Source organism: Oncorhynchus masou, chromosome 21, assembly GCF_036934945.1.
Source record: "Oncorhynchus masou masou isolate Uvic2021 chromosome 21, UVic_Omas_1.1, whole genome shotgun sequence".
Classification (NCBI taxonomy): Eukaryota; Metazoa; Chordata; class Actinopteri; order Salmoniformes; family Salmonidae; genus Oncorhynchus; species Oncorhynchus masou.
The window spans coordinates 27,137,473-27,150,899 of NC_088232.1; the positions used below are offsets into that span (position 1 = coordinate 27,137,473).

The following is a 13,427-nucleotide window of genomic DNA, read 5'->3' on the forward strand; positions in this document are numbered from 1 at the left end:
GAGGTAACTCTGCGTGTCATGTCTTGTTATGTCTGTTCCTGTCCTTTCTCTTCACTCTGTCTCTCTCTGCTGGTCTTTTTAGGTTACCTTCTCTGTCTCTCATTCTTCAGCTGTTCTACATCTCCCCTAACTAGCTCATTCACTCTTTCACACCTGTTCTCTCTTCCCCCTCTGATTAGGTCTCTATTTCTCTCTCTGTTCCTGCTACTTTCAGTGTCTGATTCTTGTTTGTGTTTTTGATGCCAGAAGCAAGCTGTCGTCTCGTTTGCTTCCACCTTGTCCTATCCTGTCGGAGTCTGCCTGGCAGGTGCATCCTGCACAATACTACGTTCTTTTTGTTCCATTGTCAACGTTGGAAGAGGATTTATGTCATTCCTGTTTTTCATTAAAGAACTCTGTTTTCTGTTAAAACCGCTTTTGGGTCTTCACTCAAGTACATAACAGAAGAATCAGACCAAGAATGGACCCAGCGGCTCCGGACCCTTTTCACTCCGCCGTCGAGATCCAGGGAGCGATGCTAGGCAGACACGAGGAGGAATTGTCTGCTGCTCGACATGCCGTTGAGACCCTGGCCGTCCAAGTCTCCGACCTCACAAGACAGGTTCACCAACTCCACCTCGATCCACCGCCCACTTCCAGGGTTTCCGAGTCTCCGGAGCCCAGGATCAACAACCCGCCGTGTTACTCTGGGGAGCCCACTGAGTGCCGCTCATTCCTCACTCAGTGTGATGTGGTGTTCTCTCTCCAGCCCAACACTTACTCCAGGAGCGCAGCCCGCATCGCCTACGTCATTTCTCTCCTTACCGGACGGGCGCGTGAGTGGGGCACGGCAATCTGGGAGGCGAGGGCTGAGTGTATTAACCAGTATCAGGACTTTAAGGAGGAGATGATACGGGTTTTTGACCGTTCTGTTTTTGGGGAGGAGGCTTCCAGGGCCCTGTCTTCCCTATGTCAGGGGAATCGATCCATAACGGATTATTCGATTGAGTTTCGCACTCTCGCTGCCTCAAGTGACTGGAACGAGCCGGCTTTGCTCGCTCGTTTTCTGGAGGGTCTCCTCGTCGAGGTTAAGGATGAGATCCTCTCCCGGGAGGTTCCTTCCAGTCTGGACTCCTTAATAGCTCTCGCTATTCGCATAGAGCGACGGTTTGATCTTCGTCGCCGAGCTCGTGGAAAGGAGCTCGCGTTCTCCGTTGCTCCCCTCTCCACATCACTGCCACCTGCCGCATCACTGCCACCCCCCTCCGCCGCCTCGGATGCTGAGCCTATGCAGCTGGGGGGTATCCGCATCTCGGCCAAGGAGAAGGAACGGAGAATCGCCAATCGCCTCTGTCTCTACTGCGGCTCCGCTGGTCATTTTGTCACCTCATGTCCAGTAAAAGCCAGAGCTCATCAGTAAGAGGAGGGCTACTGGTGAGCGCAACTACTCAGGCCTCTCCTTCTGGATCACGCACTACCTTTCCGGTCCATCTCCGCTGGCCCGGTTCATCTGCTTCCTGCAGTGCCTTGATAGACTCTGGGGCGGAGGGCTGTTTTATGGACGAGACCTGGGCTCGGGAACATGACATTCCTCTCAGACAGTTAGGGAGCCCACGGCCTTGTTCGCTTTAGATGGTAGTTCTCTCCCCAAGATTCAGCGTGAGACGCTGCCTTTAACCCTCACTGTCTCTGGTAATCATAGCGAAACCATTTCTTTTTTAATTTTTCGTTCACCTTTTACACCTGTTGTTTTGGGTCATCCCTGGCTAGTGCGCCATAACCCTTCTATTAATTGGTCTAGTAATACTATCCTATCCTGGAATGTTTCTTGTCATGTGACCTGTTTAATGTCTGCTATCCCTCCTGTTTCCTCTGTCTCTTCTTCACAGGAGGAGCCTGGCGATTTGACAGGGGTGCCGGAGGAGTATCACGATCTGCGCACGGTGTTCAGTCGTTCCAAGGCCACTTCTCTCCCTCCACACCGGTCGTATGACTGTAGTATTGATCTCCTTCCGGGAACTACTCCCCCCCGGGGTAGATTATACTCTCTGTCGGCTCCCGAACGTAAGGCTCTCGAGGATTATTTGTCGTAGTCTCCTCCTCCTCTCCCGCCGGAGCGGGGTTTTTTTTTGTTCAGAAGAAGGACGGGTCCCTGCGCCCATGCGTGGATTATCGAGGGCTGAATGACATAACGGTTAAGAATCGTTATCCGCTTCCTCTTATGTCTTCAGCCTTCGAGATCCTGCAGGGAGCCAGGTTTTTCACCAAATTGGACCTTCGTAACGCCTACCATCTCGTGCGCATCAGGGAGGGGGACGAGTGGAAGACGGCGTTTAACACTCCGTTAGGGCACTTTGAATACCGGGTTCTTCCTTTCGGCCTCGTTAACGCTCCAGCTGTCTTTCAGGCACTAGTTAACGACGTCCTGAGAGACATGCTGAACATTTTTGTTTTCGTTTACATGGACGATATCCTGATTTTTTCACCGTCTCTCTCGATTCATGTTCAGCACGTGCGACGCGTCCTCCAGCGCCTTTTGGAGAACTGTCTTTATGTGAAGGCTGAGAAGTGCACTTTTCATGCCGCCTCTGTCCCTTTTCTCGGTTCCGTTATTTCTGCTGAGGGCATTAAGATGGATCCCGCTAAGGTCCAGGCTGTCATTGATTGGCCCGTTCCTAAGTCACGCGTCGAGCTGCAGCGCTTTCTGGGCTTTGCTAATTTCTATCGTCGTTTCATCCGTAATTTCGGTCAGGTGGCAGCTCCCTCACAGCCCTTACTTCTGTTAAGACGTGCTTTAAGTGGTCCGTTTCCGCCCAGGGAGCTTTTGATCTTCTTAAGAATCGTTTTACATCCGCACCTATTCTTGTTACACCTGACATCTCTAGTCAGTTTGTTGTTGAGGTTGACGCGTCAGAGGTGGGCGTGGGAGCCATTCTTTCTCAGCGCTCTCTCTCTGACGGCAAGGTCCATCCTTGCGCGTTTTTCTCTCATCGCTTATCGCCGTCAGAACGTAACTATGATGTTGGTAATCGCGAACTGCTCGCCATCCGCTTAGCCCTAGGCGAATGGCGACAGTGGTTGGAGGGGCGACCGTTCCTTTTGTCGTTTGGACTGACCATAGGAACCTTGAGTACATCCGTTCAGCCAAACGACTTAATGCGCGTCAGGCTCGTTGGGCTCTGTTTTTCGCTCGTTTCGAGTTTGTTATTTCTTATCGTCCGGGCTCAAAAAACACCAAGCCTGATGCTTTATCTCGTCTCTTCAGTTCTTCTGAGGTCTCCACCGACCCCGAGGGGATTCTCCCTGACGGGCGTGTTGTCGGGTTGACTGTCTGGGGAATTGAGAGGCAGGTAAAGCAAGCACTCGCTCACACTCCGTCGCCGCGAGCTTGTCCTAGGAACCTTCTGTTCGTTCCCGTTCCTACTCGTCCGGCCGTTCTTCAGTGGGCCCACTCTGCCAAGTTAGCCGGCCACCCCGGCGTTCGGGGTACGCTCGCTTCCATTCGCCAGCGTTTCTGGTGGCCCACTCGGGAACGTGACGCGTCGATTTGTCGCCACTTGTTCGGTCTGCGCGCAGACTAAATCTGGGAACTCTCCTCCTGCCGGCCGTCTCAGACCGCTTCCCATTCCCTCTCGACCGTGGTCTCACATCGCTTTAGATTTTATCACCGGACTGCCTTCATCAGCGGGGAAGACAGTTATTCTTACGGTTGTCGATAGATTCTCTAAGGCGGCTCATTTCATTCCTCTCGCTAAGCTCCCTTCTGCTAAGGAGACGGCTCAGATCATTATCGAGAATGTTTTCCGAATTCATGGCCTTCCGTCTGACGTCGTTTCCGACAGAGGCCCGCAGTTCACGTCTCAATTTTGGAGGGAGTTTTGCCGTTTGATTGGGGCTTCCGTCAGTCTCTCGTCCGGCTTTCATCCCCAGTCTAACGGTCAAGCCGAACGGGCCAATCAGACTGTTGGTCGCATTTTACGCAGTCTTTCTTTTCGTAACCCTGCGTCTTGGTCAGAACAGCTCCCTGGGCAGAGTACGCCCACAACTCGCTTCCCTCGTCTGCTACCGGTCTATCTCCTTTTCAGAGTAGCCTCGGGTACCAGCCTCCGCTGTTCTCATCTCAGCTCGCCGAGTCCAGCGTCCCCTCCGCTCAGGCTTTTGTCCAGCGTTGCGAGCGCACCTGGAAGGGGGTCAGGTCGGCACTTTGCCGTAATAGGGCGCAGACTGTGAGGGCCGCTAATAAGCGTAGGACCAAGAGTCCTAGATATTGTTGCGGTCAGAGAGTATGGCTTTCCACTCAGAACCTTCCCCTTAAGACAGCTTCTCGCAAGTTGGCCCCGCGGTTCATTGGTCCGTTCCGTATTTCCCAGGTCATTAATCCTGTCGCAGTGCGACTTCTTCTCCCGCGCTATCTTCGTCGCGTTCACCCGGTCTTCCATGTCTCCTGTGTTAAGCCCGTTCTTCGCGCCCCGCTCGTCCCTCCCCCCCCCCATCCTTGTCGAGGCGCACCCATCTACAGGGTTCGTAAGATTTTGGACATGCGCCCTCGGGGCCGTGGTCATCAGTACCTAGTGGATTGGGAGGGGTACGGTCCTGAGGAGAGGAGTTGGGTTCCCTCTCAGGACGTGCTGGACCGTTCGCTGATCGATGATTTCCTCCGTTGCCGCCAGGTTTCCTCCTCGAGTGCGCCAGGAGGCGCTCGGTGAGTGGGGGGGTACTGTCATGTCTTGTTATGTCTGTTCCTGTCCTTTCTCTTCACTCTGTCTCTCTCTGCTGGTCTTTTCAGGTTACCTTCTCTGTCTCTCATTCTTCAGCTGTTCTACATCTCCCCTAACTAGCTCATTCACTCTTTCACACCTGTTCTCTCTTCCCCCTCTGATTAGGTCTCTATTTCTCTCTCTGTTCCTGCTACTTTCAGTGTCTGATTCTTGTTTGTGTTTTTGATGCCAGAAGCAAGCTGTCGTCTCGTTTGCTTCCACCTTGTCCTATCCTGTCGGAGTCTGCCTGGCAGGTGCATCCTGCACAATACTACGTTCTTTTTGTTCCATTGTCAACGTTGGAAGAGGATTTATGCCATTCCTGTTTTTCATTAAAGAACTCTGTTTTCTGTTAAAACCGCTTTTGGGTCTTCACTCAAGTACATAACACTGCGTCTTTCTTTCCTGTGGTGGTCCTCATGAGAGCCAGTTTCATCATAGCGCTTGATGGTTTTTGCGACTGCACTTGAAGAAACTTTGAAAGTTCTTGAAATGACCTTTATGTCTTAAAGTAATGATGGACTGTCGTTTCTCTTTGCTTATTTGAGCTGTTCTTGCAATAATATGGACTTGGTCTTTTACCAAATAGGGCTATCTTCTGTATACCACCCCATACCTTGTCACAACACAACTGATTTGGTCAAACACATTAAGAAGGAAAGAAATTCCACAATGAACTTTTAACAATTGCATTCCAGGTGACTACCTTGTGAAGCTGGTTGAGAGAATGCCAAGAGTGTGCAAAGCTGTCATCAAGGCTATTTTGAAGAATCTCAAATAGAATATATATTTTGATTTGTTTAACACTTTTTTGGTTACTACAAGATTCCATATGTGTTATTTCATAGTTTTGATGTCTTCACTATTTTTCTACAATGTAGAAAAAAGTAAAAATAAAGAAAAGCCCTGGAATGAGTAGGTGTGTCCAAACTTTTGACTGGTACTGTATATAGTGCACTACTTTTTGACCAGGGCCGTTATGTCTCTGGTCAAATGTAGTGCACTGTATACAGATGTAGGATCTTCATTTGAGCCAGTTTGATACAGCAGGAAAATAATCCTGCAGAAACAGGGAATATGAATTATCGTGTATTCTAATTAAGGGGGCTGATAAATTGTTCATAAGGGAAAATGTCTGAAATTTCAAAGTGGAAATTACAAACTTCATAAGCCTTTTTAAACCTCAAAAACACTACACGTCTTACATTTTTTCAATTGCAGGAAAGTTCTCCTGCCACATGGTGATCAAATTAAGATCCTACATCTGTAAGGGTAGGGTGCCATTTGCGATGTTCCCAATGTCACACACCATAATGATCAATATTTCAGCCGAGGAGTTGACAAAATACAGTAAATGACCTTTATAGTTTCTTATTTGCAATACATTCTTGGGGTATAGTGTGAGTACTGGTAACAATGTTCAGTTATGATTGTTATGAAAACAAATCTTGAATTGAAACATTTATGAAATGTTATATTGTTTACTTGATCATGGATTATGTACAGTATGAGGTATGCTGGCAAACATAGATAACAAAACAAAAAAGTTGATGTCCTTGATTTGATGCAATCTTACGTTGACATTGCCCTCAATGTACCTTTCTTCCTGATAAGATGAAAACTGGGACGACGACCAGTTGTTGGGATTTGAGCCGTGCAACGAGAACCTGATCACGGGCTGCAACATCATTGATGGGAAGTGTGAGTGTGACAGCATACGGACCTGCAACAACCCCTTTGAGTTCCCCAGCCAGGACGCATGCCAGGCCGCTCTGAGGAAGATTGAAGGTATGATGCATATCAATGAATGTTTACAATGAAATATTAATGGTGGTCTTCTTGGTCCTGTATGGCTCAGTTGGTAAAGCATGGTGCCATGGATTCAATTCTTGCTGGAGCCACCCATGTGGAAATATATGCAATCACTATTGAACGTCGCTACTTGGCCTATATGTTATGTTAAAATGTGCCTAGAAATTAATGAAAACACTTGGTATGGTGACGTGTCAGTGAGCCATCATCAATGCTGTTTTGCTGATGATACCTCTTCAAATGAATGGTGGAACATTATTCCCAGAGGGGAAGACATCTCGGCACAACACCTCATTCTCTCTCGCTTGCATGACGCTGTTCAAAAGACTGGGGAGAGTAGGGCATGCATGGTCATGTCTTAGGTATCAAGCCACATGTACACAAGGTGTTTTTCATGCGGTCTTATTTATGCATGTTGTCTACTGTTAGCTTCCACCTGGATGGACACTTTGTTAGATGCTATGACTTTGAATAGATCCAAGTGAATGGGTACTTAGAATTGTGATCGGACTCGTACTGTACAGTTTTCATACACTCATAGAAAAAAGGGTTCCAAAAGGGTTCTTCGGTTGTCCCCATAGGACAACCCTTTTTGGTTCCAGGTAGAACCCTTTTTGGTTCCAGGTAGCACCCTTCTTCAAAGGGTTCTCCTGTGGGGCCAGCTGAAGCACCCTTTTAGCACCTTTTGTGTAGTGGTTTTCTGGATATTATGTATAGATCCCGTATGTCTCTGCCAGGCTTATAGGATTTATTATTAGCAGAAATTAACTCAGCTAATTGTTGTGTGCTTCGTTGTTATTCATAAATACTCAGACATAAATCAAGCTAAATGATCAATTCCCAGCTTCGTTTTTGAGGGTGGTATAAGCAGCCTCCAAACTGATTGAATTTCTGTCACTGAGTCATTATGCAGTGAGCAAATGCCACAAATGCCACTCTTTCTTTGTAATGTTCCCATGCTTTGTTTTCAGATTCATCGTTTTCTGTTCCCCCAGCATATTTAAAATGATTTTACAGAGTACTGCACTTTGAATAACAACGCGGAAATCCCTGGCGCCACACAATTTTGTCATATATTTATCTGCTCTTTTGCTGCTTCTTTTTTTTCCAGCCTTTTCTTTTTTGAGTGAGGTGTCCTGTTTGTTTAGTCGGATGTGTTTCTGTGACAGGTTCTCTTCTGTGATATTCAAAAAAACAAACAAATAAACACAGGATTCTAATAGGCCTATCAGAATGCAAATGTAGCGGAACTAGGACTGCAGTCCCCCATGGATACCCAGGCTGTATCTTTGTGTCTGCCGGTGTGTTTACAGTTCTCTGGCAGCAGATGGCCAATTAAAGCACCAAAATATAGGCTTGTTATGGCAACCAACAGTCCTAGCAACGGGGACGATGGCCCTTGTTGTTTTGTTGTGGCAGGTGTACCTTCAGTCTACGGCTGCTGTGCCGTGGTGGCTCTCCCTTTGAAAGGTACAGGTTCCTTCTCCACGTGAAGATCTATGGAGTATAACTTTTGTACATGGATGAGCTGTTGTTGTGCTGTGTTCTGTTTTAAGGCCGGCCTGTCATATAACCTGTCACTGTTTAGCTGTGGTGTTATCTGTCACTGACTTTACTGTGTAACTAACTGTGGCTTTGTGTAGTTGTTGTGTCCTGTCTGGCTGGTTCAGTTATTTGTTATGGCTGGTGGATGGTGTTTTTAACATTGGCGGTCTGGGTCCTGCCTATGTGTGTGTCTTGCTCTCTGTCTTGGCCAAGGAGATCCATGGTGTGTGTGTGTAGACTGTTTTATTTTCTGCCGTAACCACAGACTGAGAGATTACCATGAGTAAAGACTGGGATTATCATACTCAACAGCATCACAGCTATTACTGATATTTCTCAGCATACCAATGAGCCTGGTTTTATTTTTTGTGCAATGAAGGCAGACATCGTTTTTGCGACCCAAGTGGCACCCTGTTCCCTTTATAGAGCACTACATTTGACCAGTGCCAATTGGGCTCTGGTAAAAAAAAAGTTGTGTACTATATAGGGAAGGGCAGTGTCATTTGGGTGAGAAAGATGAGGCTCCTATTTCATCATGCCATATCCTCTTTTTCTGAAAATTACACACCACATGACCAAATGTACAGTGGGGCAAAAAAGTATTTAGTCAGCCACCAATTGTGCAAGTTCTCCCACTTAAAAAGATGAGAGAGGCCTGTAATTTTCATCATAGGTACACTTCAACTATGACAGACAAGATGAGGAAAAAATCCAGAAAATCACATTGTAGGATTTGTAATGAATTTATTTGCAAATTAAGGTGGAAAATAAGTATTTGGTCAATAACAAAAGTTTATCTCAATACTTTGTTATATACCCTTTGCTGGCAATGACAGAGGTCAAACGTTTTCTGTAAGTCTTCACAAGGTTTTCACACACTGTTGCTGGTATTTTGGCCCATTCCTCCATGCAGATCTCCTATAGAGCAGTGATGTTTTGGGGCTGTTGCTGGGCAACACAGACTTTCAACTCCCTCCAAAGATTTTCTATGCGGTTGAGATCTGGAGACTGGCTAGGCCACTCCAGGACCTTGAAATGCTTCTTACGAAGCCACTCCTTCTTTGCCCGGGCGGTGTGTTTGGGATCATTGTCATGCTGAAAGACCCAGCCACGTTTCATCTTCAATGCCCTTGCTGATGGAAGGAGGTTTTCACTCAAAATCTCACGATACATGGCCCCATTCATTCTTTCATTTACATGGATCAGTCGTCCTGGTCCCTTTGCAGAAAAACATCCCCAAAGCATGATGTTTCCACCCCCATGCTTCACAGTAGGTATGGTGTTCTTTGGATGCAACTATGCATTCTTTGTCCTAGTGTGTTACTGATGGTAGGCTTTGTTACTTTGGTCCCAGCTCTCTGCAGGTCATTCACTAGGTCCCCCCGTGTGGTTCTGGGATTTTTGCTCACCGTTCTTGTGATCATTTTGACCCCACGGGGTCAGTGGTCTTGTATGTCTTCCATTTCCTAATAATTACTCCCACAGTTGATTTTGTCAAACCAAGCTGCTTCCCTATTGCAGATTCAGTCTTCCCAGCCTGGTGCAGGTCTACAATTTTGTTTCTGGTGTCTTTTGACAGCTCTTTGGTCTTGGCCATAGTGGAGTTTGGAGTGTGACTGTTTGAGGTTGTGGACAGGTGTCTTTTATACTGATAACAAGTTCAAACAGGTGCCATTAATACAGGTACCGAGTGGAGGATAGAGGAGCCTCTTAAAGAAGAAGTCTGTGAGAGACAGAAATCTTGTTTGTTTGTAGGTGACCAAATACTTATTTTCCACCATAATTTACAAATAAATTCATAAAAAATCCTACAATGTGATTTTCTGGATTTTTTTCTAATTTTGTCTGTCATAGTTGTAGTGTACCTATGATGAAAATAAGTGTGAGAACTTGCACAATTGGTGGCTGACTAAATACTTTTTTGCCCCACTGTATGTGGACAGCTGCTAGTCAAACATCTTATTCCAAAATCAATGTAGTTGGTCCCCCCTTTGCTGCTATAACAGCCTCCACTCTTCTGGGAAGGCTTTCCACTAGTTGTTGGAACATTGCTGCGGGGACTTGCTTCCATTTAGCCACAAGAGCATTAGTGAGGTTGGGCACTGATGTTGTGTGATTAAGCCTGGCTCGCAGTTGGCGTTCCAATTCATCCCAAAGGTGGTCAATGGGGTTGAGGCCAGGGCTCTGTACAGGCAAGTCATGTTCTTCCACACAGATCTCAACAAAACATTTCTCTATGGATCTCCCTTTGTGCACGGGGGCATTGTCATGCTGAAACAGGAAAGGGCTTTCCCCAAACTGTTGCCACAAAGTTGGAAGCACAGAATCATCTAGAATGTCTTTGTAGGCAGTAGCATTAAGATGTCTCTTTACTGGAACTAAGGGGCCTAGCCCGAACCATGGAAAACAGCCCCAGACCATTAATCCTCCTCCACCAAACTTTACAGTTGGCATTATGCATTGGGACAGGTAGTGTTCTCCTGGAATCCACCAAACTCTGATTCGTCCATCTGACTGACGGTAAAGTGTGATTCATCACTCCAGAAAACATGTTTTACTCCGCTCAGGCCGATGCTTGGCATTGCTCATGGTTATCTTAGGCTTGTGTGCAGCTGCTCAGCCATGGAAACCCATTTCATGAAGCTCCTGACAAGCCGTTCTTGTGCTGACATTGCTTCCAGAGGCAGTTTGTAACTTGGTAGTGAGTGTTTTTTACCTTTATTTTACTAGGCAAGCCAGTTAAGAACACATTCTTATTTTCAATGACAGGAACAGTGGGTTAACTGCCTGTTCAGGGGCAGAATGACACATTTTGTACCTTGTCAGCTCTGGGATTTGAACTTGCAACCTTTCGGTTACTAGTCCAATGCTCTAACCACTAGGCTTCCCTGCCGCCCCAGTTGCAACTGAAGACAAAAGATTTTTACAAGCTATGTGCTTCAGCTGTCCCGTTCTGTGAGGTTGTGTGGCCTACAACTTCGCGGCTGAGCCATTGTGTCTTTTAGACGTTTCCACTACTTTCCACAGCACTTACAGTTGACCGGTGCAGCACTAGCAGGACCGAAATTTGACGAAGTGGCTTGTTGGAATGGTGGTATCCTATGACGGTGCCACGTTGAAAGTCACTGTGCTCTTCAGTAAGGCCATTCTACTGCTATTGTTTGTGTTTGAAGATTGCATGGCTGTGTGCTCAATTTATATACCTGTCTTCAATCAGTTGTGGCTGAAATAGCCGAATCCACACATGTTCAGGGATGTCCACATACTTTTGTATATACAGTGCATTCGGAAAGTACTCAGACCTCTTGACTTTTTCCATATTTTGTTTAGTTTCAGCCTTATTTTAAAATAGTGTTTTTTCCCTTTTCAATCTACAAACAATACCCCATAATGACAAAGCAAAAAAACGTTGTTTTTTTAAACATTTTTGCAAATGTATTTTAAAACCCATGGAAATATCACATTTACAGAAGTATTCGGCCCCTTTACTCAGTCTTTTTTTGAAGCAGCGTTGGCAGCTATTACAGCCTCAAGTCTTCTTGGATGTGAGGCTACAAGCTTGGCACACCTGTATTTGGGGATGTTCTCCTGTTCTTCTCTGCATATCCTCTCAAGCTCTGTCAGGTTGGCTGCACAGCTATTTTCAGGCCTCTCCGTAGATGTTAGATCGGGTTCAAGTCCGGGCCCTGGCTGGGCCACTCAAGGACATTCAGAGACTTGTCCTGAAGCCACTCCTGCGTTGTCTTGGCTGTGTGCTTAGAATTGTTGTCCTGTTGGAAGGTGAACCTTTGCCCCAGTCTGAGGTGCTAAGTGCTCTGGAGCAGGTTTTCATCAAGGATCTCTCTGTACTTTGCTCCGTTCATCTTTCCCTCGATCCTGACTGGTCTCCCAGTCCCTGCTGCTGAAAACATCCCCACAGCATGATGCTGTCACCACCATGCTTCACCGTAGGGATGGTGCCAGGTTTCTTCCAGACGTGATGCTTGGCATTCAGGCCAAAGAGTTCAATCTTGGTTTCATCAGACCAGAGAATCTTGTTTCTCATGGTCTAAGAGTCCTTTAGGTGCCCTTTGGCAAACTCCAAGCAGGCTCTCGTGCCTTATACTGAGGAGTGGCTTCTGTCTGGCCACTCTACCATAAATGCCTGATAGGTGAAGAGCTGCAAAGATGGTTGCCCTTCTGGAAGGTTCTCCCATCTCCACAGAGTTACCATCGGGTTCTTGGTCACCTCCCTGACCAAGGCCGTTCTCCCCCGATTGCTCAGTTTGGCTGTGTGGCCAGCTCTAAGAAGAGTTTTGGTGGTTTCCAACTTCTTATATTTAAAAATGATGGAGGCCACTGTGTTCTTGGGAACCTTTAATGCTTCAGAAATGTTTTATTACCTTTCCCCAGATCTGTGCCTCGACACAATCCTGTCTCGGAGCTCTACGGACAATTCCTTCGACCTCATGGCTTGGTTTTTGCTCTGACATGCACTGTCAACTGTGGGACTTTATATAGACAGGTGTGTGCCTTTCCAAATCATGTCCAATCAATATAGTTTACCACAGGTGAACTCCAATCAAGTTGTAGAAACATTTCAAGGATGATCAATGGAAACAGGATGGACCTGAGCTTATTTTTGAGTCTCATAGCAAAGGGTTTGAATACTTATGTAAATAAAGTATTCAAAGTTTGCAAAAAATGCTAAAAAACTATTTTTGCTATGTCATTATGGGGTATTGTGTGTAGATTGATGAGGGGAAAAAATATATAGTCTAATTTAGGTTATGGCTGTAACAAAATGTGGAAAAAGAGAATGGGTCTGAATACTTTCCGAATGGACTGTATAGTGTACTATTACCATGATGCTTGAATATACAATGTCTGCGTTCTATGCGGCATACATTACAGTTACCTGCCTGATCTCAGAAGTCATAGTTAGGTGTTTAACACATCAGCTAACCTAAGATTTCGCAATCCGATGCAATGTAGTCTGTCTCGAATATGATCAAAGCCTTCCGGGTGCACACAATAGCAGCTAAGTCCTTGTAAAAGATAACCAATCTGACTGATGTAAAAAAATATAAGTATCTCTGCACAAATGTATAATATGTCAGGAATGTAAAGTATGCAAGCTGTCCTGAGTTCGTTGAACAGATAAATCAAAAATAATCTGTGTGGTATATCTCCACTCCCGGTGGGTTGTGATAGGTCTGATGACCTCTGAAGGTGGGTTGTGATAGGTCTGATGACCTCTGAAGGTGGGTTGTGATAGGTCTGATGACCTCTGAAGGTGGGTTGTGATAGGTCTGATGACCTTTGACGGGGGGTTGTGATAGGTCTGATGACCTC

The 13,427-nt window shown here is 46.3% G+C and overlaps 1 protein-coding gene across 2 annotated transcripts in view; it reads left to right on the forward strand.

Moving 5' to 3' along the window:
- The window catches only part of crim1 (cysteine rich transmembrane BMP regulator 1 (chordin-like)), a 123,910-nt gene that overhangs the window by 18,006 nt on the left and 92,477 nt on the right, over nt 1–13,427 (forward strand). For both annotated transcript variants that reach the window (XM_064927935.1, XM_064927934.1), the window contains exon 2: nt 6,351–6,524. In XM_064927935.1, coding sequence (XP_064784007.1) covers nt 6,351–6,524 — 174 coding nt within the window. The remainder of the gene's footprint in view (nt 1–6,350; nt 6,525–13,427) is intronic.